This window comes from Ciona intestinalis, chromosome 1, assembly GCF_000224145.3.
Source record: "Ciona intestinalis chromosome 1, KH, whole genome shotgun sequence".
In the NCBI taxonomy this organism is placed as follows: Eukaryota; Metazoa; Chordata; class Ascidiacea; order Phlebobranchia; family Cionidae; genus Ciona; species Ciona intestinalis.
This window is the reverse complement of record NC_020166.2, coordinates 7767351-7788685: the sequence shown is the minus strand read 5'-3', so window position 1 is coordinate 7788685 and position 21335 is coordinate 7767351. Positions and strand designations below refer to the sequence as shown.

The window sequence follows — 21335 nt, the reverse complement described above, 5'->3', positions numbered from 1 at the left end:
ATGTGTTTTTCACTTGCGAGAAATGCTGAGTAATGATTACACACGATTTATTTGAGTGCCTGTAATTGTGACGCAGTAGGGTGTAAGTAATTAAACCTGTGAGAGAATAACAGACTTTACAGCGTAGCGGTGCTGTCTTTGTTTACAGAGTTGTTTAACCAGCCTAATATTTAATTGAAAACAATATTTGCTTTCGCTTATAGGAAGTACTGCTGTATAGGCTAAATTCGCAACCAATGAAAACAGTTAACGATTAGTCGATTACTTATTAAACTATCTGCAAACTTGCAGTACGCATGCACCGTTCATATTCCCAACAGAGTATATACTTCTGTGTCTGCCATGTTTTACCACACCTTACACACATAAAATATAAGTGTAAAAATATCTTCTAGCAATTTGTAATACATAATCATCTTCACTATAGTACGGTGGGGGAAGATGGGACACATTTTCATTCGATTTTCTCGTTCCATTTGGTAGCAAACAAAGAACATTCAAAGAATTATATAACTATATCCTTACGACTCCCGTAGATCGTTGTTAAATGTTTAAAACACGATCAGGATATTTGGATATTATGTGCTAAAGGTGTCTCATCTCCCCCCACCCTACTATACAATATATTTTCGGTTGAAATAAGAACACACCAACTACTGATACTGTAAACAGTGTATTGTGGCAGTTTCACGAATTTGCAACTATTTTTATACGACGACTGTGTATGTTCTGTAAATGTTTTCAAGCTATATAACACGACTTTAAATTATAATATCTAGGTCTAGGATCACTGTGTCTCTTTTAATAGTTTGGGCCAAAACGGTTCATGTTTTCATTATGTTTTATCGTTAACAGGAAATATTTACTAAACTTTATAACTGTATCTTTGCAAAAAGCCATTTTTAATTGTTTAAAATACGATTACGAAATTTTGGATACTATGTGCTAACTTTACCCATCTTACCCCACACTACTTTATATTCAGGCATAATAACCTATCAAAAACCCCATAACAACCATGAGCAGGATTGCCGCAGCGTTGATAACATTGCCCCAACGTACTTTGCCGGATCCGGTTAGAACTGGATTAGACAGGTATTGAATGCCGCTGTCTGGGTTCACTGCGCAGAACAATATCAGGTGAGAGTTCGAACCAGTTTACGGGAGATTATAAAAGATTGTAAATATTTACAGAGTACCTCGCAGACTTGGGTGCAAACATGTGTCGTTTATAGATAACGGTATACAAGGTTATTAATCATTTGTAGAAAAATAAAGCGTAGCTGATACACTACCATGCTAATATATGACAATATATATGGTAGGGTGGGGGAAGATGGGACACTTTTTCAACCTATTTTTTCGCTTGATTCGTTAGTGAACAAAGAACATTTAAAGAATTAGAAAACCGTATCCTTATGACGTCCATAGACCGTTGTTAATTGTTTAAAACACAACCAGGATATTTGGATATTATATGCTAAAGGTGTCCCATACTACCCCACGGTACTATGACTATACCCTAATATATGACAATACAATGTCTGCTAAACACGCTTTTTAAATTAAAAAAAACTTAACGCTGCAGGTAAATATATACACACAGCTATTTCATGTAAGAATACCGAATCCCACGAACAGACACCCCCCTATAAAATATTTTACAATAACTCAAATACAGGAAATGTGCTGACTTGTGGCAACGCGTTGGCCAATATTTAAATATATATAGACTAATACTCAGCCGTTTACAAACAACCAAATCGCTCTGTCTCGCTTTAGTTACGTCCTAGGGTTTAATTTTCTGCTATAGTTTGTGGTTTAGGTAAGACGTAAGTCTTGTATAATTTGTCATCGAAGCGTAAAAGAGCGATTTGATTGGGTAAGCCGGTGATGGCTGCGCATTAGTCTGTATTTTCCTAGCACGCGACCTTTATATATACTACATTGTTCAAACAATATAAAAATCTTTGTTCAGAAATCTAACTGAGCGTCTATGTAGCTTTGCTTACCTTTTCTGATACTATCCTGGCCATGGTATTTTTCGTCACCGTCACACGAAGCGATTTGCTGCATCTCTAAAATAAAACAACACCTCAAATATCAAGTACATTCATACATAACCACAGCGTATTCATGTTAGTATGATCACCTATTTCATCATCTCCATCTAAATGTATTTTTTTCTCATCGTCGGACTTTTGGTCTACAGTTAGAGTGAACCAAGTTACATTCGCCAACTGTAAAGCATTAAATTATTACTTTCCGCGTTGTTTTAGTGGTTAGAGCTCGCGTAGTAACCAAAACATACCGATTTCAATGCTAATACTGCAACCGCTATGGGCATGTGTCCGAAGATAAGACACATATAGCATTCATTTTTAGCCAACTGGTAATTAAAGAGCTGTTCAAACTGTCAGGCACACATGTACTAAACGTACTTACGTAGCAACTCGTAACCGGGCTGGAAGTTTATAAAAAAAAAACAGAACACCGTGTTAAAATTAAACGACAGTCGTAGAAGGGAAATAAATCGATTTATTTAAATCTAAGTTAAAGCGTAGAAAATATACATAAAGGTACAACTTACATTGTCACTTCATACAAGAAATAGGTGTTAGAAGAATAAGGCAACTCGAAACTTGGTAAAGCTCGCTATTTATAAATCATATCGTCTAATCGGTTATAAAGCATAACTACTGTGGGGTACGATGCTGGGACAATTTTAGCACAAATTATACAACCTGATCGTGTTTAAACAATTAACAACGATGCATGGGAGTCGTGAGGATACAGTTTTATAATTCCTTGAATATTCATTAATTACTACCAAATGGGACGAGGAAATAGATTAAAACGGTGTCCCATTGTTCCCCACCCTACTACATAAAAAACAGTATGTCTTACCTGCTCTGGGGATAATTTCTTTGTGAAGTAACTCACCGCGATGGCTACAAGGTTTGAAACTATAAAAACAATGACAGCAACGTACAGGTAGTTCACCCTGTTAAAAATAATTTGTAGTTCCGATGTTTGAAACTTATAACACGGACATTCTGTTTCACACACACCGCGTGTCCTCTTACGGGTTACCGAATAATTACTGTTTTGGGATTTAATTTTAGTGTTTTAAAGTATGGCTTATAATTTGGACCACCTATCAGTGGCCACTGGGTTGGAACAATGAAGTACATTCGATCATTTAAACTTATTTTCAAGGGTCAAATTTTAGAGTCACCAATGTAAAGGAAAATAATAAAAACACATATCGTATGGGGGAGACGGGACACCTTTAGCACATATAATTGTCCATATGTCCTAATCGGGTTTTTAACAATTATCATGTAAGTCGTGATGTTTATGGAAGTCGTGAGGATACGATTTTATAATTCTTTAAATGTTCTTTGTTTCATACCAAATGGGACGAAAAATAGATCGAAAAGGTGTTCTAAGTCTTATCCCACCCTACAATATATATCATCTTACTTGGCAACTATTGCTGGCCTTGTATCTAATTGGTCGCACCCAGGCGCTGGGTAAACGAAATCCAAAACAAGTCGAGTTATTCCGATCGCAATGCCAACAACAAACCCCCAGAAAGCACCCTGTGTATAAAATATGATTTGTTTAAGCCTGAAAGAGATTTTATGGCAACTTTAATTGTGATCCTATAAATAACCGACGTTTCGACTTCCGATTCAGGTCTTCCTCATCATGGTAAAATATGCGTTGTAGCATTAGAATATAATGTGTCATTTCGAAAAACAACTATTTTGATTGACTAGTAGAAAATCAATGCAAAACTGACCGTGTTGGTCAATACATTTTATAGAATAAGCAAAAAATCCTTTCTAAACAACAGTATAAAGGTATAATAAAAAACGAAACACGAAGTTTTGTATAATATCATCAAATTCTATTAAACTTTTTGCCCATCGTAAAAATGCCTAAAACTTAAAATGTTAAACTATAACATTTGGAAAATTAAAAAAATGTGTGAACGTCAGAAAAATAATCTCTATAGAAAATAAAACAAAAGGTAAATTTGATGATCACCTTTTCGTTGACTTGTGGACACAGAACACCGAGGAAATAAAGCATTGCTATGGGTGGGGCAAGTGAAGCAAGGACTGAATTAAGATAAATAAAGACTTGACCCCCAGCTGATGATAACAACACAGGAACCCATAGAATGCTAATAACAACTAGAACACACACGGTGACCCTGTAGAACACAGAATGAATGTAACTTACTTTATCCTCGCGTATGGCGGAAAAACGACATCCGTTATAACACAGGTGTTTCAAATACACCCCGTGCCAGCTTATTAGTTACCAACTACCAAGTATGCTACTTTGTGGGTGATTTTAGATTTTTTTATTTTTTTATTTATGACTGATAATTTGGACAATCCATTAGTGTCCACAGGGTTGGAGTAGATGCCGTTAAGTGTCTTTTCCAAGGACATATACGCCCACAATAGTATCATTGACGATCTGGGTGCAGACCCATTTAGAGGGGAGGGGAAAGACGGGACTTTTAGCACATAATGTCCAAATATCCTGATCGTGCTGGTTTAAACGATTAACGACGGTCCATGGCAGTCGTATAACGATACGGTTTTATAATTTTTTGAAAGTTCTTGTTTACCACCAAATGGGACAAAAAATAGAATGAAAATGTGCCCAATAGTCCACCACCTTAGTAAATAGATAGACCGTAACACGCTTTTGTACCTGAAATTGGGTCAGAATTGACTCATTAGCCTAAAGATTACAAAAAAAACTTTATGAGCGATGCAAAATATCGCGAAAGAGGGACAATTAAATTAAAGGGCTTACTTTCCAACAATAAGCATCTCCCTCTCTGTCGCCCCTTTGCGGATGCGTTTCCATACGTCGATGGTGAATACAGTACTTGTGCTGTTGAAGATCGACGTCAGAGAACTCATGAGTGCTGATAACATGGCCGCAACCATTATACCACGTAGTCCTGCGTATATAGAATTGACACCTTTAAACCGATTTGGCAATAAAACATGAGTAGTACCACGAACCACTAAGGTCGTAACAGGGCACTTAAGGTAGTTGTTTAAGTAGTTAGCCATAGATTAAAAACAAACACCCGTAAAGTTACATTGCAGGTGTATAAAATTAAACACCCGTGTTATAATGACTGTCGTTGCCCCACCACACGGGATATGTATGTGTTACTTTTTTGTATTTTGGGGGGATCTTTTCATTTTTGTATGTATTTCTGATAATTTGGACAACCCATTAGTGACCAAAGGATTGGATTAATTGCCGTTAAGTGACTTTCCCATCAAGGACACATACGCCCACAATGGTAGCAGTGACGAGCCTTGAACCCATTACATCTTAGAGGTAGACGCGCCCACTTCGCCACGACGCCGAAAATTTACGTTCTTTACCACAAGATTCGTAGCAGAATATTTGAAATGAAACACCACACCACTCACCACTCGGTAAAACCTCCAGAACAAGCTTTGGGTATGCAATATTGGAACACCCTTGCTCGTTTCCGCAAATCTTTAAGCATTCGCTCGGCACTGCGCATGCGACTTCGTTGGGAAAAAGAGCACGACTGACCATACCTGAATAAAGATATAGTTTGTGGGGTAAGATGGGACACTTTAGCACTTATTATCCAAATACCCTAATCGTGTTTTAAACAGTAAACGACGGTCTGTGGGAGTTGTGAGGATGCGGTTTTATAATTCCTTGAATGTTTTTTGTTTACTGCCAAAAAGTATGAAAAAATAGAATGAAAAGGTGTCCCATATTTCCTCACCCTACTATATTGGGTACAAAGGTAACTAAAACTCGGTGGTTTGTGAAGTCGTATGAACAAAATGATACAGGGGTCTATGATCGATGCTGCATAATATGTTACTTTGGGCAATACTCTTAACGGTATAATGTTTAAAACAAAACTTATTCATAAACAATGACCCAAAAGTTACATAATTAACAAACTTATAGAGAGAAACAAACAGTCAACCTGCTGTGGTATATTGAATAGTCATGAGTGGATAAATATAGAATAGGGTGGAGTATGGAACACCTTTTCATTCTGTTTAATTGTCACAAATAATTATAACATCGTATTCTTACGACTTCCATAGACCGTTGTTAATTGTTTAAAACACGATCGGGAGATTTTAATGTTATGTGCTATATAAGATGTCCCATATCCCCACACCCTATATGTAACACTTATACAATTAAACGTGCCTACCTGCCATTACAAACATATAAACAGGTAGGATTTTTAAACTGGCTGCCAAGACACAACCAGCTTTTCCATGGTTGACGCTTTTTGCTGCTAATACTCTCTGCACTATAACCTGTTAAAAAATATTGTCAGTATAAAGGAAGATGGATACCGTTAGTATATAATATTTTATATTTCCTAATCCTGTTTTTACCAATTAACAACGCTTTTTTGTGGTCATGAGAATACTGTTATACAGTTATGTAAATATTGTTTTTTTTTTACTAACAAATGGGACATTAAAAGAGACTAAAAACGTGCACTCTGTTACCCTAACAAATGCTAGGGTGGGAGAAGTTGGGAGACTATTCTATTCTACTTTTTTGCTCCCATTTCGTGGTAAACAGAAAATACAAAACCGTATCCTTACGACTTCCATAGACTGTTGTTAATTGTTTAAAACACGATCAAGGTGTTTTGATATTATGCGCTACAGGTGACCCATTAAACAGTACTGCATATTTTACAACATTGTTGACCTTTTTAAAGCTATATGATCGTAAGAGTGGAATTCTACCTGATCAGTTCCAAAATAATAGAACGCAAGAATCGAGATGCCAAAAATCATTCCAGGCCACGGTAGATCTGAATTGATAGGATCTCGAAATAAATGGAAGGCGTCATCTCTTGGAATTCCACACGTAGTGAAGTTTCCCATCGCCAGAATGTCTTTGGTTGTTTGTGGAATTGCTTCCATGTAAAGTTTTTTCAAGTTCTCGTAGCCGCCGACTTTTGAAAAACCTGGTTAATAAACATTACGGATATTTAATGTAACTTACTTTAACTTTGCATGGCTGGAAAACTACAATCGTTATAACACGGGTGTTTTTGTTTCATACACCTCGTGCCAGCTTACAAGTTACCGTGTATGTTACTCTGTGAGTGATTATTTTTCTGTATGGCTAATAATTTTGACAAACCATTAGTGACGAATGGGTTGGAGCAATTGCCGTTAAGTGTCTTTCCCAAGGCCACATATGCTCACAATGGTAGCAGCGACAAGCCTTGAACCCAGCATTACCTTTGGGTTAGAGACACGCGCGCTAACCACTCTGCCACGGCGCCGGTAAATATATAAAAAATTTGAATTCAAAAGTTTTGAAGTCTTACTTATGACCATGAGAAGAATTCCTCCGATAAGAAGGATAAGAGTTTGCATCGTATCCGTATATATCACTGCCTTCAAACCACCAAGCAGTGTGTATGCAGCAGTTATCACAAGCAAAGAAACTGTAATTAAATATTGAATTGTATAAATTAAAAAATGTGGTATTTAATGTACATGAATGTAACTGATTTATCCGCACGGTGCGGGGCAGCGACAGTTCTTTTAACACGCACGGGTGTTTTATGCTCCTTTTTCCCGCTTACGAGTTGCCATCATGTAAGTACTTTGTGGGCGCTTATTATTATAGTAGGGTGGGGGAAGATGGGACACCATTTGGTAGCAGACAAAGAACATTTACAGAATTATAAAACTGTATTCTCACGACCCCCCTTGACCGTTGGTAATTGTTTGAAACACGATCAGGATGTTTATATATTGTGTACTAAAGGTGTCCCATCTTCCCCAACCGTACTATATTATTATTATTTTAAAAAAGGCTGACATTTTGGACTCATTAGTGACTACTGGATTGGAGCAATGAACGCCAAATGCCTTGCACAAGAACACATGCGCCACAAGGATAGCAGCATCCAAAGTTAGTACAGACGTTGGCAGCATCTAGCATCAAACCCGATGCCATTTGGTCATGATGCGATCGCCTATAAAGCCATGACGATTATCTCTAGAGATATCTCTAGTAGGCCGTGTTACGACTAACAAAAAAGACACAAATGTGAAAAAAGCGTTCGAGAAAACTAGATCACCAACGACTTACCTATTGCAACATACATGTTTATATTCAGTGCTTGCTGGATAAACAAAGCGCCAGCAAAAAGGTCCACCGCTATTTTAGTGAGCACGTACATTGCAAGGGAGAGAACTGATAATATAACACGAAGTCTAGAACCTCCATAACGCTTATGTAGATACTCTGGCATCGTGTATACCTACCGCAGTGTATACCAAGACAGGAGTTTACTTAACTTACTGATAACATATTGATAAGTATACACCTAATGTACGTTAATACTTAGATATGCCCATCGCCACAAATAAGAGTTTCGCCAGTTGCAGAAATTGCAGAATGGATTTTAGTTTTCATTTTGAATGGCTGACAATTTAAACAATCATAAGTGACCACTAAGTTTGAGCAATTGTCCCAAGGAAACAACCGGCAATGGGAGACGTAGTTATATAACACGATAAGCTAATAGGTTGTTCAAACAAAACGTTAAACCAACCTTGCTCCTTACATATATCGGTAGCAGGAACCAACCAAGGCATAAAATATAAAACGCAGAAACCCATTCAAATGCTCCAACACTTATACCGGTGATTGCACCAGAACCGGCCAAGCCAACAAAATGAACACTTCCAATATTAGATACGAATACAGAGGCACCCACAGGCAACCAGAACATTCTCTTGCCCGCGAGAAAATATTCCGATACCGAACCTCTGGCACCAATTCTTGATGCCTAAAATCGTGCATTTATTAAATATATTATTGCGGGGTAAGATATATACCGTTAGCACATAATATTTGATTGATAATAAGGCAATTAAATAAATTGGAATTGGAGTTTTACATGACTTGCCAATGCAGTTTGGGTGAAATTAGAATATATTACTGTGGGGTAAGATGAATACCGTGAGAATAGGGGTATACAATTCTGGTATAAGTAATCTTTGTTCACTACCGAATGGGCTATCTATATACAAAAGAATAAAAACGTGAATCATATTATACTCTATTCTATGATACAGAAAATTATTATAAGCTACAAATACATATTCCAACATTACTTACCCATAACCCCAAAGATATGGTTGCCACCATATAAACTACTATAATGACTATGTCCACTGTTCCCAGGTAAGTTTTTTGTCCGGTAATTAGTTCTTCTGATGCTGTTGTACTAAACGCTGACTGTGTAACTGCATAAGATGAATGTCCAGAAGGGCCCATACCTTTAGTTTAGATCGAAGCACTATGGTAGCCTATAGCAATCTAACAATTCGTACTTTGCCTATAAAATGCAGTTATGTTACTCGAGTCTTGGTAGCATACATCTGCAGGGCATACATCTGCGCCTGCTTGAGGTGTACATACGAACGGCCCTTCTAGAAGTGGGCAAACATGTATATATATGGCCTGTTGTTTGCCCATAATGTATGTTTGCGGCTGACGGACTTAAACAAAGATTTAATGATAGAGTTATCCAATATCCAATTTACCTCATTAAAAATGAATACTGTGAGTCATGTCCCGTAAATGTTCCATATACGGCACAACTGTTGTATTATGTGCTAAAAAGCTGCAATTTCCCATGCCGAGTCAGACCTATTCGACGAACTGATGTACCATCATTTGAAACAGTGTAACATTTGGTTTTTAATTCATTTGGCCCATAAGTGTCTTTTAATTTATGCTTTTTGGACGTCCTTTATCCATAGCGTGTTTAATAACTGTCGCTTTCCTTTTCTTTGTTGTTTTAATAATATGAACTTCGCTTTATTTTCGATGAAATAAATAAAATATACGTTATGTTATACAAATAAAATAAAATTTCAATACCGTTTATATCGTACGTAATTCTATTCCGAACAATACTGTTGGCTAAATTAAAGGCTTAATCCCCTCCCTCGTAATTTACAGGTTAATTCTCACACTGATAATATTGTAGACTCTTTAAGAGTGTAGCCAATGGTATGTGTGACCACAGAAATATTATCTATACTCACATAGTTGGTTGTGCAGGGGAAGACGGGACACCTTTAGCACATATTTTTCAGAAATTGTGATCGTGTTTTAAACAATTAACAACGGTCATGAACAATTAACAACGGTCATCGTGAGGAAACAGTTTTATAATCCTTTTATTGTTAGTTCTTTACCACCGAATGGAACGAGAAAATAGAATAAAAAGGTGTCGGAATATTTGAATATTATGTGCTAAAGGGTACCACCTTAGTTGTTGGGGTTATGGGCCAACTTTGGTCTGAAAGCATATCACTTGTCACCTTCGTGCGATGATGACGAAAAAGGCGATTGCCAGATCACTCCAATGCATTTAATTTAAAAAGTACGTCTGAATGTACAAAGAACGTCACATGCAAACTGTAGATAATTGTTTTAAATGTCTCCAAAAATGCCAATGTCCACAAAAACTGTTATCGATGTCTGTAAACTTGGCACATACAGCAGAATAGGTAAATACCAAGTTTCACATTAACGAAAACTAAACAGTAATCGTACAATGTAGCTTGCTCGGTAAACAATCTTTGTGTCAAAGCCAAAGTTACTGTTGCACTCGCACGCACTCTATAAGGAAATGATTAATCAGCATATATTCTTTATAAGAAGAGCGCGTTTCTGTTTTCGTATAGTTTGTCAGTTCTAACCTTATAGAATCCGACTTAGGATATAAGGACTGGAACCTCCCGCCGTGCTCGAGGTTTGTAACTTGAGTCCGAAGAATTAACTTGAGTCCTGGGCTAAACTGACTTCTAGAGAAGCTAGATGAGACACAATCTTGAGATCCATATTATAGGGTATTTAGGGAAGTCGAATTTAATAATGTTACTTTCAACACCATCCGAAGTCATATTCATGGTCAAAATTATTTTTTTTAATTAAATTACAGAATTTTAATTAAGGGGCTGCAGAGAAGATCCAATATTTTGACTAAATCAGTACTGTGTTCAAAAATAAGAACCCAAAAAGTGAAATGAACTGTTGAAAATAAAAGAACTGCTTGGCCACGGTGCCATATTAAACGCGAGACAGTTATTGCGATATATAATAGCTTTCTGAGCGTAATTTCCTTTGCACGAGCTGTGTTTATGTGCTGTGTCGTTTTCGCTGCCTCAGTCCAGAGCATTTGTCTCACTTTTGGAGCCGTTATAGTTCAAGTAATTTGCTACAACTATATTGTATTCGACAATAAACCAGATTTGTAGGAAAACAACAAAATGTTCAAAATTACTACACAAAAGAAAGGCCTACTGGAAAGGCTAAAAGAAGGTCCTGTTGTGGGCGATGGTAGCATGTGTATGACTTTGGAGAAGCGAGGTTACTGTAGAGCAGGCCAATGGACACCTGAAGCTGTACTGGAATATCCCGACGCAGTAAAGCAACTCCTACGAGAATACTTGCGCGCTGGTGCAGATGTTCTGCAAACTCCTTGCTACGCGTCTAGCGATGGACGACTCAAAAGAGGCAATATAATTTACACGGTAAAAAAACAATATTCGAAAGGTTTCGCCAAAACTGACCGAAGTTTTTAGAATTTAAATAAGAGTAACTAAAGTTAGATTTTTATAATATTGTAGGCTAAATGAAAAATATCACTCTTTCGTTAAAAATCATTCCCTAACGGTGCTTCTCACTTCAGCCTATCTTTTATATAAACACAAGTTTTTGAAATAATATTGTATAAATGAATTTCGAAATTCAGAAATTATAGTTTGTATAAAAAATTCGTAACCGTAAACGATACAAATTGTGACTATACCAGTTAAAAAATCTGTTGTGCACGACGTTAGTTTAATAAAAAAAATCACAGACTTCGGAAATAAATGAAGCAGCATGCGAAATTGCCCATGAAATTGCGCAAGAAGGGAATGCACTGGTTTGTGGAGGCTTGACACCAGTTGTGTCTTATTCCAAAGGAAAGGATGAGACGATTGTAAAAGGTGAATTCGAAGGCCAACTAGCAGGATTTATCAAAAGGAAAGACATTATTGACTTTATATTGGCTGAGGTTAGTATTCAAAATTACATGTTTTGTAAGTAATAAGGCTTAAGATGGAATATCGTTGGCATCTAAATCCCAGATTTCCTAATCGTGTTTTCAACATTTAACATCGCTCTTTAGAGTTGCGAGCCTACGGTTGTAGATTGCTCTCAATATTATTTGTTTACTAACAAATAGGACGTGAAAAAAATGTCCCGTCTTACCCCACCCACTGATAATACTTTAAAACGATTTTTTCAGTATAAAAATGTTTTGGAATATAACCTCTAATTTTCTAACATTAAAATTTCAACACGTTTTTTTTGTGATTTTTTTATTTCAACGCAGAAATTTCCGAAAACAAAATTGTGCGTTACAAAACAAAATCGGAAACGTTTTTTTACGTTTAAAGGCAAAAATGCATTAGTGTTTATAACCTAATATATCACTATTTTTAGTTCTTTGGTCATGTTGAAGAACTTGAAATATGCGTTGACGTGATGAAAAAAGCAAAACTGCCGATTGCATGCACAATGAAACTTGGTCCCATTGGAGATTTAAACGGTGTTTCTGTTGAAGAATGTGCCGTGAGAATGGCTAAAACTGGAGCTGTCCTCATAGGTTTGTGGTTAGAATAAGCACTGGACAAATTTGTTGCTCTTTGCTTGAACATTGAATTTTGGGAGCTGTTTTTTGTAACTATATATACCCATTTAAATTAATGATGGAATTTATCTTTCTTTCTCCATGCGTGACAAGCAACTGCAGTTTTATAACACAGGGGTGTTTTGTTTCATACGCCTTATGCCCACATATCAGTTACTTACATGGATAACGTTTGAACTTTTATGTAGTATACATTGATAAAGGCATGATAACTAATTTCGCAAAACGGACTTTATCCCATACATCAATACGTTTTTTTTTTCTGGAGTGCCTTATTCTTAGAGCTCATGTCTTAAAAGTGCATTAATACCAGGAATAAACTGCCTGTTCGATCTCGATACCTGTCTAAAAACATTGAAACGGATGAGAGATGCCTTGGACAAAGAAGGTTTGAAAACACCTCTCATGTGTCAACCGTTGGGATGGAGGTGCCCAGAAACTGCCAACATGAAAAAGGGCTACCTTATGCTGCCAGAGTTCCCATTTGGTTTGTAAATCAACGACTTGTGATACTTTTTTCTTAAACCGTATTGTTTGGGGTAAAATTCGTATCATACACAAAGGCTATCATGTTTGTATATAGTGGGGTGGGGGAAGATGGGACACCTTTAGCACATAATATTCAAATATCCTGATCGTGTTTTAAACAATTACCAACGGTCTAAGTGAGTTGTGAAGGCATAGTCTTATAATTCTTTCATTGTTCTTTGTTTACTACCAAATTGAACGGGAAAATAGAATAAACAGGTGTCCCATCTTTCCCCACCCCACTATATATATAAACTGACCAGAAAATCCATGTTTTGTTCAGCATTTTAACTTTGGTTTTACTTACAGCTTTAGAGTCACGCCAGGTAACTAGATTTGAGGTTCATAAGTTTGCACGGGAGGCTTATAACTTGGGGGCGCATTATATTGGAGGTTGTTGTGGAATGGAACCGCATCATATTAGAGCTATTGCACAGGAGGTAATTAAGACGCTTTTAATCTCTTTGTTTCTTTTTATAACTCTACTGTAACAGCGGTTTATTGTAAGGAATTTTACCCCACGAAAAGCTATTTTAGTTACCTATCCTAGTCGATATTTTGTAGAAGTGATGTAACTTCTGGCGTTGCGAAGTAATGGTTATCAATTAAAAGCCTGCCTGTAACTCAGAGGATACGGGTTCGAGGTTTGACTCGGCTGTCATTGTAGGCGTATGTGTCATAGGTCAAATTTTAAGACAATTGTCCCAACCCATAGGTCTTCTATATGTTCTGTTCCAGTTATCACTTAAATGCTAGAAATAAAAAAAATCTTTATATAATCAACTTATTATAAAAATGGGATTCATAAGCGGGTACAATGGTATATGTAAGGAGAAAATTTTCATGTTATAATAACTTATTCCATCGACATGTTAAATCTGCTATGTATGTGATTGCGCGTTGGAAATTCATAACACGGCATCTACAAATTTCAGCTTGCCGCCGAAAGGAAACTAGATCCACCAGTTCAAGGCACATGTCCTCCACTTGGCTATTTACATAATGCGCTATCTCTGAGGAAAGAAAAGTACGACTCAGTCATTTTTATCACATTAATATACTTTTTAGAATTTGCATTTAGTTGAATATAATACTGTGGGGTAAGATGGGATATTGTTGGCACCTTAGTCCCTTATTCCCGTATCACCCCTCCCCCTAAAATTTACACATAGTATTGGTCCAACATCCAACTCTGATCAAAATGTGTGTTTATACAGTGCTGACAAATGAGTTGCCGAAACTGTCATCCACAAAAATCAAAAACCAATCCACAAATATCTACATAGCCTATATTGTAACTCCCAAGCGGGCACTGGATGCTGAATGAAACAGAACACCCGTATTATAACGACTGTCGTTCTGTAAGGCGGAAACGTCGGAAAAATGTCTAGTTTTAATGAAATATTTCTCCAGGTTAAAAAAGGAATTCTGGATGAGTCTTAAGGCTGGTAGTGGTGCACCGTTTAATGCTGCATGCGTCGAACCATATGCAACAAATTCTGATAAATAGTTTATTTTATTATTACATTTGAATCGTGTAGACCTATACATATGTGGGTGGGGTAAGATAGTTCACCTTTTCATTCCATTTTTTCGTCCCATTTGATAGTAAATAAAGAACTGTAACGACCGACGTGTGAAAGCGATAGACTTAACTTTAATTCACCCAAAATTTACCGAGTGCTTTAGAATGACTAATATTTCATGCTTGTACAGTTAACATATACTGTGTATCAAATATTCTGTTTACTTCTTAATTGGTAAGCTCTGTCACAATTTCCTGTTCGTGTGTGTATGTTTTATAAGGCTTGCTTGCATCCTGGCTTGTTTGCCCTCTCTACGACGTATATAGTCACTTCATCGTTGTCTGGACAAAATACTCTGTTGAGTTGTGTGCTAGTCAATCGATCGTTTAGACAAGGTTCAGGATTGAGTCTTATGCTACGCGTAGACATAGAGAGTAACAACATTTATGACCACTCCTACAGAACATTTAATTAAAGAATTATAAAACTGTATCTCCACGGCTTCCATAAACCGTTGTTGATTGTGTGACGTATTGTTTCTTTTGGCGTTAAATGTTTGTGATTTTTAGTTTGCTGTGGCGTTCTTTTGCATTGTTTTTAATTTTACTTCCGTTGTTAAGTTTGATTTTTGTGTTGGGTTGATACGTCCCGCGCTTATTTTGCCTTCAAGCGTTTTTTTCCCGTTTCGCTTACACCTGCCTTAGTATTGAATAAGATCAGCAGTTCTCGTTGTGCGTATCGTTAAACGTTGGTGCATTTGGTCACCGTGGTTAGAACGTTGGTGCATTCGAGCATTATCCTTACTGGTCTTATAGTTTTAATACAGTACTTTTTATAATATACGTTAATAAAATGTTAAGAAATTTACAGCACCGTTTGAGCAGCGTCCCGGACCACACACTTTACGTCACAATTTTTTAAAACAAGATCAGGATATTACGTGCTGAAAGTGTCTCGTCTTCCACCCTAATATATGTATTTTTCTGTGTTCATTGCATGCAGGGTAATACCAACTTTAAAACTGCTGTACATAGCAATACATGTTTAACTAAGCCGTACCTTAAATGCAACTGTGTAGTGCTGCGGTTTAAATAAGAACAAAAACAAAATTTTAATTCATTGAAAATGAGCCACGCTTTCCACACAAAAGTTGGGAGTACTACTTTTACACGACCGATTAGTGGTTCCATGTTGTTTTGAAATAAGTATATACTATACTTTTGCGCAAAACAAATCGAACGATTTAACCTACTGCCAAGGTTTTGCAACCTATGCAGTTTTTCTGTTTAGCGGTTTCTTTTCCTAGCTGCGGCATTTGGCAAATTTCCGACTGACGCTGTTGTTTAATATAGGCAAACATTGCTGCCTGCGTTAAGTGTCTGTATATATGACTTATTCTGTTCATATAACTCGGAAGTCACTCCACGCTTATACAACAACATAAGAATGAAAGGCCTACTGGAAAGGCTCAAAGAAGGTCCTGTTGTGGGCGACGGTAGCATGTGTATGACTTTGGAAAAGCGAGGTTACTGTAGAGCAGGCCAATGGACACCTGAAGCTGTACTGGAATATCCCGACGCAGTAAAGCAACTCCTACGAGAATACTTGCGCGCTGGTGCAGATGTTTTGCAAACTCCTTGCTACGCGTCTAGCGATGGTCGTTTGAAGCGAGGCAGAATAACCTACACGGTATGTTCTATTTACAGTAGAGTGGGGGAAAATGGGACACTTAAGCACATATTGTCCAATATTTCTAAAATCAAATAACAATACGGTTTTTGGGTGATAACACAAATTAGTACTATTAAACTTTTATTAGTGGTATTGTTCAAACATCAGTTGTTAAATATTGTATCATACAAATGCATTTAAACTTGTTATAACAGAAAATTGACAATAGCTATTAATAAAGTTTACATTTTTGCTACAAATTGGGTATTACTACTCTGTTTTTGGTACAAGCCACTTCTCATAAATTATCACCAAGTGCAAATGACTAAATTTTGAATATGTTTTTCTTATATTATATCAGTATATTATATTTTAAGTACCCTTGAGGTATAAATTATTGAAGTAAAAGCAAACCTTATAAAGTATGGCAACAAAAACCTACAAAACTACAGTGTGGGGGAAGACATGACAAAAAATTGAAATATTTTTATAATATTTAGTACTCTCACTACTCTGCAACTTGTAGTTAACCTACCTGTAGCAATTAACTGACTGTGCTGGTTTCTTTGTCATGTTAACATTGTATATGACTTTAAAACGGTATATTTCCTAATTTTTTTCCCCTAAATTAAAGCCCTATTGACCCCTTGTACAAGCTTACGAGTTAATATGTATGATCAATATGTGTTCTTTGCCACAGACCGCTGAAATAAATGCAGCCGCATGCGATCTTGCTTACGAAGTAGCGCAAGAAGGCAACGCCTTGGTTTGTGGGGGTATTACACCTGTACTATCCTACCTGCAGAACAAAGGGGAGGAAGCAATAAGGGAGGAATTTAATGGTCAGCTGGACGTTTTTATTAAACGGAGAAACAATGTGGATTTCATTTTGGGAGAAGTAAGCAATCTAAGCATGTTATTTAAATTGAAACAAATGTATGATTGTAACTTGTTTTCATACATAGTGGGGCAACATTTCATACACCACAATCCTGATTACGAGACTCTAGGCTAGGGGCACTCACTCTAACCACTTTGTCAAGACGCTTGATAAAATGAAATTATACCATGTGGATCTTCTGTATACCCTGTTTCATTTATTGGGGTTGAATATGACAGTTTTAACATACCCAATTTTTTGCATGCAAGTGGGCATTTTAAATCACAATAAATGTACTGACATAAGTAACAAACGACATGAATAAACTGCTCCTTATATTTAAATTTTTAGTTTTTTGGTCATATTGAAGAACTTGAAATATGCGTTGATGTGATGAAAAAAGCGAAAATGCCAATTGCATGCACAATGAGAATTGGTGCCTTGGGAGATTTAAACGGAGTCTCTGTTGAAGAATGTGCTGTAAGAATGGCTAAAACTGGAGCAGACCTTATAGGTTAAGTATGCTACCAGCTGCAGATGTTATATAGTTTATATCAGATTTTTCCCCCTTTCATTAGTGCATTTTTTGCATATTTTTTTATAGCATTCTTTAATTTTTATTGGGCTGGGAAATATTAAAATAATTGCAAGGGGTCCATCAGTCAAAGTTTTAAGAAACGTTTTGGGGGTGTTGCTTAACATGTATGCGGAGCACGATCCTTTTTGCACATATAAAAAACATTCTGGGCGTTTGGGTAATGGGTCAGATCTGGCCGAATCCTAGATCCAAAATGACCTTCTTTATACAGAATGGAGTAGAACACATGTAGCTAGGTTTCTTGGATTTTGGGATATACCTAAAAGTAAGCTGTTAATGCTAAGCAAAATGGTTTGGTTTTTTACATTTTTTTAGAAAAAAAAACAAGTTTTTTTTTCGGTTTATGCTTTCTTTTAGTTTTTAACAAAATCTAAGCATATGATTGAGAAAATAAAATCTGCTCCGGTACTCTGGTACATTAACTGATCTTTTCTATAGGTCTTAATTGTTTGTTTGACTTAAATGCAACTTTAAAAACATTAAAACGGATGAAAAACGCTCTGGATGCTGAAGGTATCACTACACCACTGATGTGTCAACCTCTGGGCTTTATGTGCCCAGAAGTCGAACATACTACAAATGGCTATTCCGGACTTCCAGAAAATCCTTTGGGTAATAAAGTTTCTTAAATTTTTAGTGAAATTTACGCATATAATGAATGTAATGTAACTTGTTTAGTGAGATTTCTGCAAATTAATTAATGAATGTAACTTTTTTAGTAAAATTTACGCAAATTAATTGATGAATGTAACTTGTTTAGTGAAATTTACGCAAATTAATGAATGAATGTAACTTGTTTAGTGAAATTTACGCAAATTAATGAATGAATGTAACTTGTCTAGTGAGATTTACGCAAATTAATTGATGAATGTAACTTGTTTAGTGAAATTTACGCAAATTAATGAATGAATGTAACTTGTTTAGTGAAATTTACGCAAATTAATGAATGAATGTAACTTGTCTAGTGAGATTTACGCAAATTAATTGATGAATGTAACTTGTTTAGTGAAATTTACGCAAATTAATGAATGAATGTAACTTGTTTAGTGAAATTTACGCAAATTAATGAATGAATGTAACTTGTTTAGTGAAATTTACGCAAATTAATCGATGAATGTAACTTGTTTAGTGAAATTTACGCAAATTAATGAATGAATGTAACTTGTTCAGTGAAATTTACGCAAATTAATGAATGAATGTAACTTGTCTAGTGAGATTTTTGCAAATTAATTGATGAATGTAACTTGTTTAGTGAAATTTACGCAAATTAATGAATGAATGTAACTTGCTAAGTAAAATTTTCGCAAGTGGATAAATGAATTTACCTTGTTCAGTAAAATTTACTCAAATTAATAAATGAATTAACTTGTTTAGTGAAATTTACACAAATAATGAATAAATTTAACTTGTTTATCCTGGCATGGCTACTGTGTATATTGCAAAAAAATTATCAATTTAGAACTGACGTTTTTTCCATAAGTTAATACATACTATGGTACTAACGTCTGACATCTCTTATTTAATTTTTTATGCTAGTTTTTCTCATTAAAACAATCTTAAGAAAAAATCAGATTTTTCTAATTTAAAAAAAATTATTGCAAATATTGTTGTTTTAGCACAAGATCCACGCCAGGTGACCAGATTTGAGGTTCATAAGTTTGCACGGGAAGCTTATAACTTGGGGGCGCGTTATATTGGAGGTTGTTGTGGAATGGAACCGCATCATATTAGAGCTATTGCACAGGAGGTAAAGCGCTTTGTGATGTTTATTTTTATGTATTATATGTATGTAATATGACCTGTCTAATGAGGACATTGGTACAATTTACCATAAAATGTCAATATATTATGACCAAAGCTGACTACCCTATTGTACCGGTTGTGACTTTACTCACTTTTTTGTTTTTATTAGAAAACTAATGTGATAATAATTAGACATAAATGGCTCGTTGTCTGCTAGGTGTATCGACCACGCTTAACTAAATGTAAATATGTTTTTAAATGTAACCGTGATTTAACAACTGTTGTGTTGTTGTTTAAAATATTTTTAATTCTTCTGTAATTGAAGTAACAAACAAAGTTATTATTATGTTTCTAAGTGTAAGCTTAAAATATAATCACTTGTATAACTATATATAGGGCTTTACAGCAGTAATTGCAGTAAAATGAATTGGTGCTGCCAACATACAGTATTTTTATACTATATAAATAAGAATTTATTTATTTGGTATTGACAACGATAATACAATATTCAAATTTTACAGTGGTACTTTACTGCTTTGTATGGTAATCACTGCTGTAGAAGCAGTGAGTATTTTAGGTATTTTTCATTGACAATGATTATGTAATATACGCAATTTACATTATCAGCTTGCACCAGAACGAAACAGAAATCCTCCAGTTCAAGATATGTGTCCACCATGTGGGTTTCTTGATAGATCCTGCATTTCAACGATTAAAAAAAAGTACTTGGTTGTAATTTTGTGACAACTTTCAAATTAATGTCTTATTGCGCTGTATCAAAGTGGCTAGCGCGCCTGCCTGTAACCCAGAGGTAATAGGGTTAACTTGATTTAAGTTCAAGGCTCGTTGCTTCTACTATTGTGAGCGTATGTGTCCTTGGATAAGACACTTAAAAGCAATTGCTGCTACCCAGTGGTCACTAATCAGTTGACCAAAGGTGAAGTAACACACATAGTAACTTGTAAGCTAGCATGAACACCCGTGTTATAATGACTGTCGTTGCCCTGCCACGTGAAAATAAATAAGTTATATTCATTCCGATGTTGTACTCTTTAGGGTCAGACATGGAATTCTGGATGAAAGTGAAACCTGGAAGTGGAAGGCCTTACAATCCTCCATGTGTTAAAGTAGCTCATGTGAACAGATTTTAAAACTATGTAGAATGACTTTATGCTGAATGGTGCATACAGAAAATAATCTCAGTGCTGCAAAGACAAATCTGTCTGTACCAGAGTTCTTTGGTCTGTACTATCTTTTTCTGCAATTTTTGTTTGTAGTAACAGTATGCCTTGTAGTGTTTTTAATTATTTTTGCATACTGTGTTTAACTTTAATAAGTAATCAGTTGATCTCCGCTACAACAATAAATTCTATTAATTACTATACACAGGATTTGGGGTTTGCTGTCCTAAGAAACAAGCAGTTCAAATCCAGTAACATTTTGAAAAGGTTGTCTTTTACAGCAGATTACGTAAATTAAGATATTTTAGCCTTTGGGAAAATTGCAAAAAACTACAAAACAAAATCTTAATCAAAGAATCTGCAAACCTTTATAGTCTTAGAAATATATTTGCGGTAAGAA

The 21335-nt window shown here is 35.9% G+C and overlaps 3 protein-coding genes across 3 annotated transcripts; 2 read left to right on the top strand and 1 right to left on the bottom strand.

The window, feature by feature from the left end:
* Positions 1–654: 654 nt before the first annotated feature.
* Positions 655–9461, bottom strand: LOC100185201 (sodium/glucose cotransporter 5-like). The gene is made up of 14 exons (XM_002131944.4): positions 9214–9461; positions 8645–8881; positions 8179–8350; positions 7406–7525; positions 6813–7036; positions 6260–6368; positions 5481–5615; positions 4843–4993; positions 4057–4225; positions 3487–3605; positions 2908–3004; positions 2153–2240; positions 2013–2078; positions 655–1121 (listed from the first exon to the last, which is right to left on the bottom strand). Exons 1-14 carry the CDS (start codon positions 9370–9372, stop codon positions 982–984), a joined length of 1986 nt encoding a protein of 661 aa, XP_002131980.1. The 5' UTR covers positions 9373–9461; the 3' UTR covers positions 655–981.
* A 1451-nt stretch (positions 9462–10912) lies between these two features.
* LOC113474336 (betaine--homocysteine S-methyltransferase 1-like) lies at positions 10913–16124 on the top strand. The gene is made up of 7 exons (XM_026834951.1): positions 10913–11642; positions 11972–12169; positions 12601–12763; positions 13122–13295; positions 13646–13776; positions 14272–14363; positions 14750–16124. Exons 1-7 carry the CDS (start codon positions 11379–11381, stop codon positions 14844–14846), a joined length of 1119 nt encoding a protein of 372 aa, XP_026690752.1. The 5' UTR covers positions 10913–11378; the 3' UTR covers positions 14847–16124.
* A 78-nt stretch (positions 16125–16202) lies between these two features.
* LOC100180493 (betaine--homocysteine S-methyltransferase 1-like) lies at positions 16203–21138 on the top strand. The gene is made up of 7 exons (XM_026834994.1): positions 16203–16551; positions 17234–17431; positions 17765–17927; positions 18450–18623; positions 19628–19758; positions 20382–20476; positions 20811–21138. Exons 1-7 carry the CDS (start codon positions 16309–16311, stop codon positions 20878–20880), a joined length of 1074 nt encoding a protein of 357 aa, XP_026690795.1. The 5' UTR covers positions 16203–16308; the 3' UTR covers positions 20881–21138.
* Positions 21139–21335: the final 197 nt, after the last annotated feature.

What these genes read in the sequence shown, in the direction of transcription:
- LOC100185201 (XM_002131944.4), bottom strand. Translation starts at nt 9,372, where the DNA reads ATGGGCCCTTCTGGACATTCATCTTATGCAGTTACACAGTCAGCGTTT. An exon ending in CGATATATGTAAGGAGCAAG is followed by an intron (nt 8,351 to 8,644) that starts GTTGGTTTAACG and finishes ACACTGCGGTAG; the next exon opens with GTATACACGATGCCAGAGTA. An exon ending in TCTGGAGGTTTTACCGAGTG is followed by an intron (nt 4,994 to 5,480) that starts GTGAGTGGTGTG and finishes CTATATACGCAG; the next exon opens with GACTACGTGGTATAATGGTT.
- LOC100180493 (XM_026834994.1), top strand. Translation starts at nt 16,309, where the DNA reads ATGAAAGGCCTACTGGAAAGGCTCAAAGAAGGTCCTGTTGTGGGCGAC. An exon ending in GAGGCAGAATAACCTACACG is followed by an intron (nt 16,552 to 17,233) that starts GTATGTTCTATT and finishes TCTTTGCCACAG; the next exon opens with ACCGCTGAAATAAATGCAGC. An exon ending in AACTGGAGCAGACCTTATAG is followed by an intron (nt 17,928 to 18,449) that starts GTTAAGTATGCT and finishes TCTTTTCTATAG; the next exon opens with GTCTTAATTGTTTGTTTGAC.
- LOC113474336 (XM_026834951.1), top strand. Translation starts at nt 11,379, where the DNA reads ATGTTCAAAATTACTACACAAAAGAAAGGCCTACTGGAAAGGCTAAAA. An exon ending in TTAGAGCTATTGCACAGGAG is followed by an intron (nt 13,777 to 14,271) that starts GTAATTAAGACG and finishes TACAAATTTCAG; the next exon opens with CTTGCCGCCGAAAGGAAACT. An exon ending in CTATCTCTGAGGAAAGAAAA is followed by an intron (nt 14,364 to 14,749) that starts GTACGACTCAGT and finishes ATATTTCTCCAG; the next exon opens with GTTAAAAAAGGAATTCTGGA.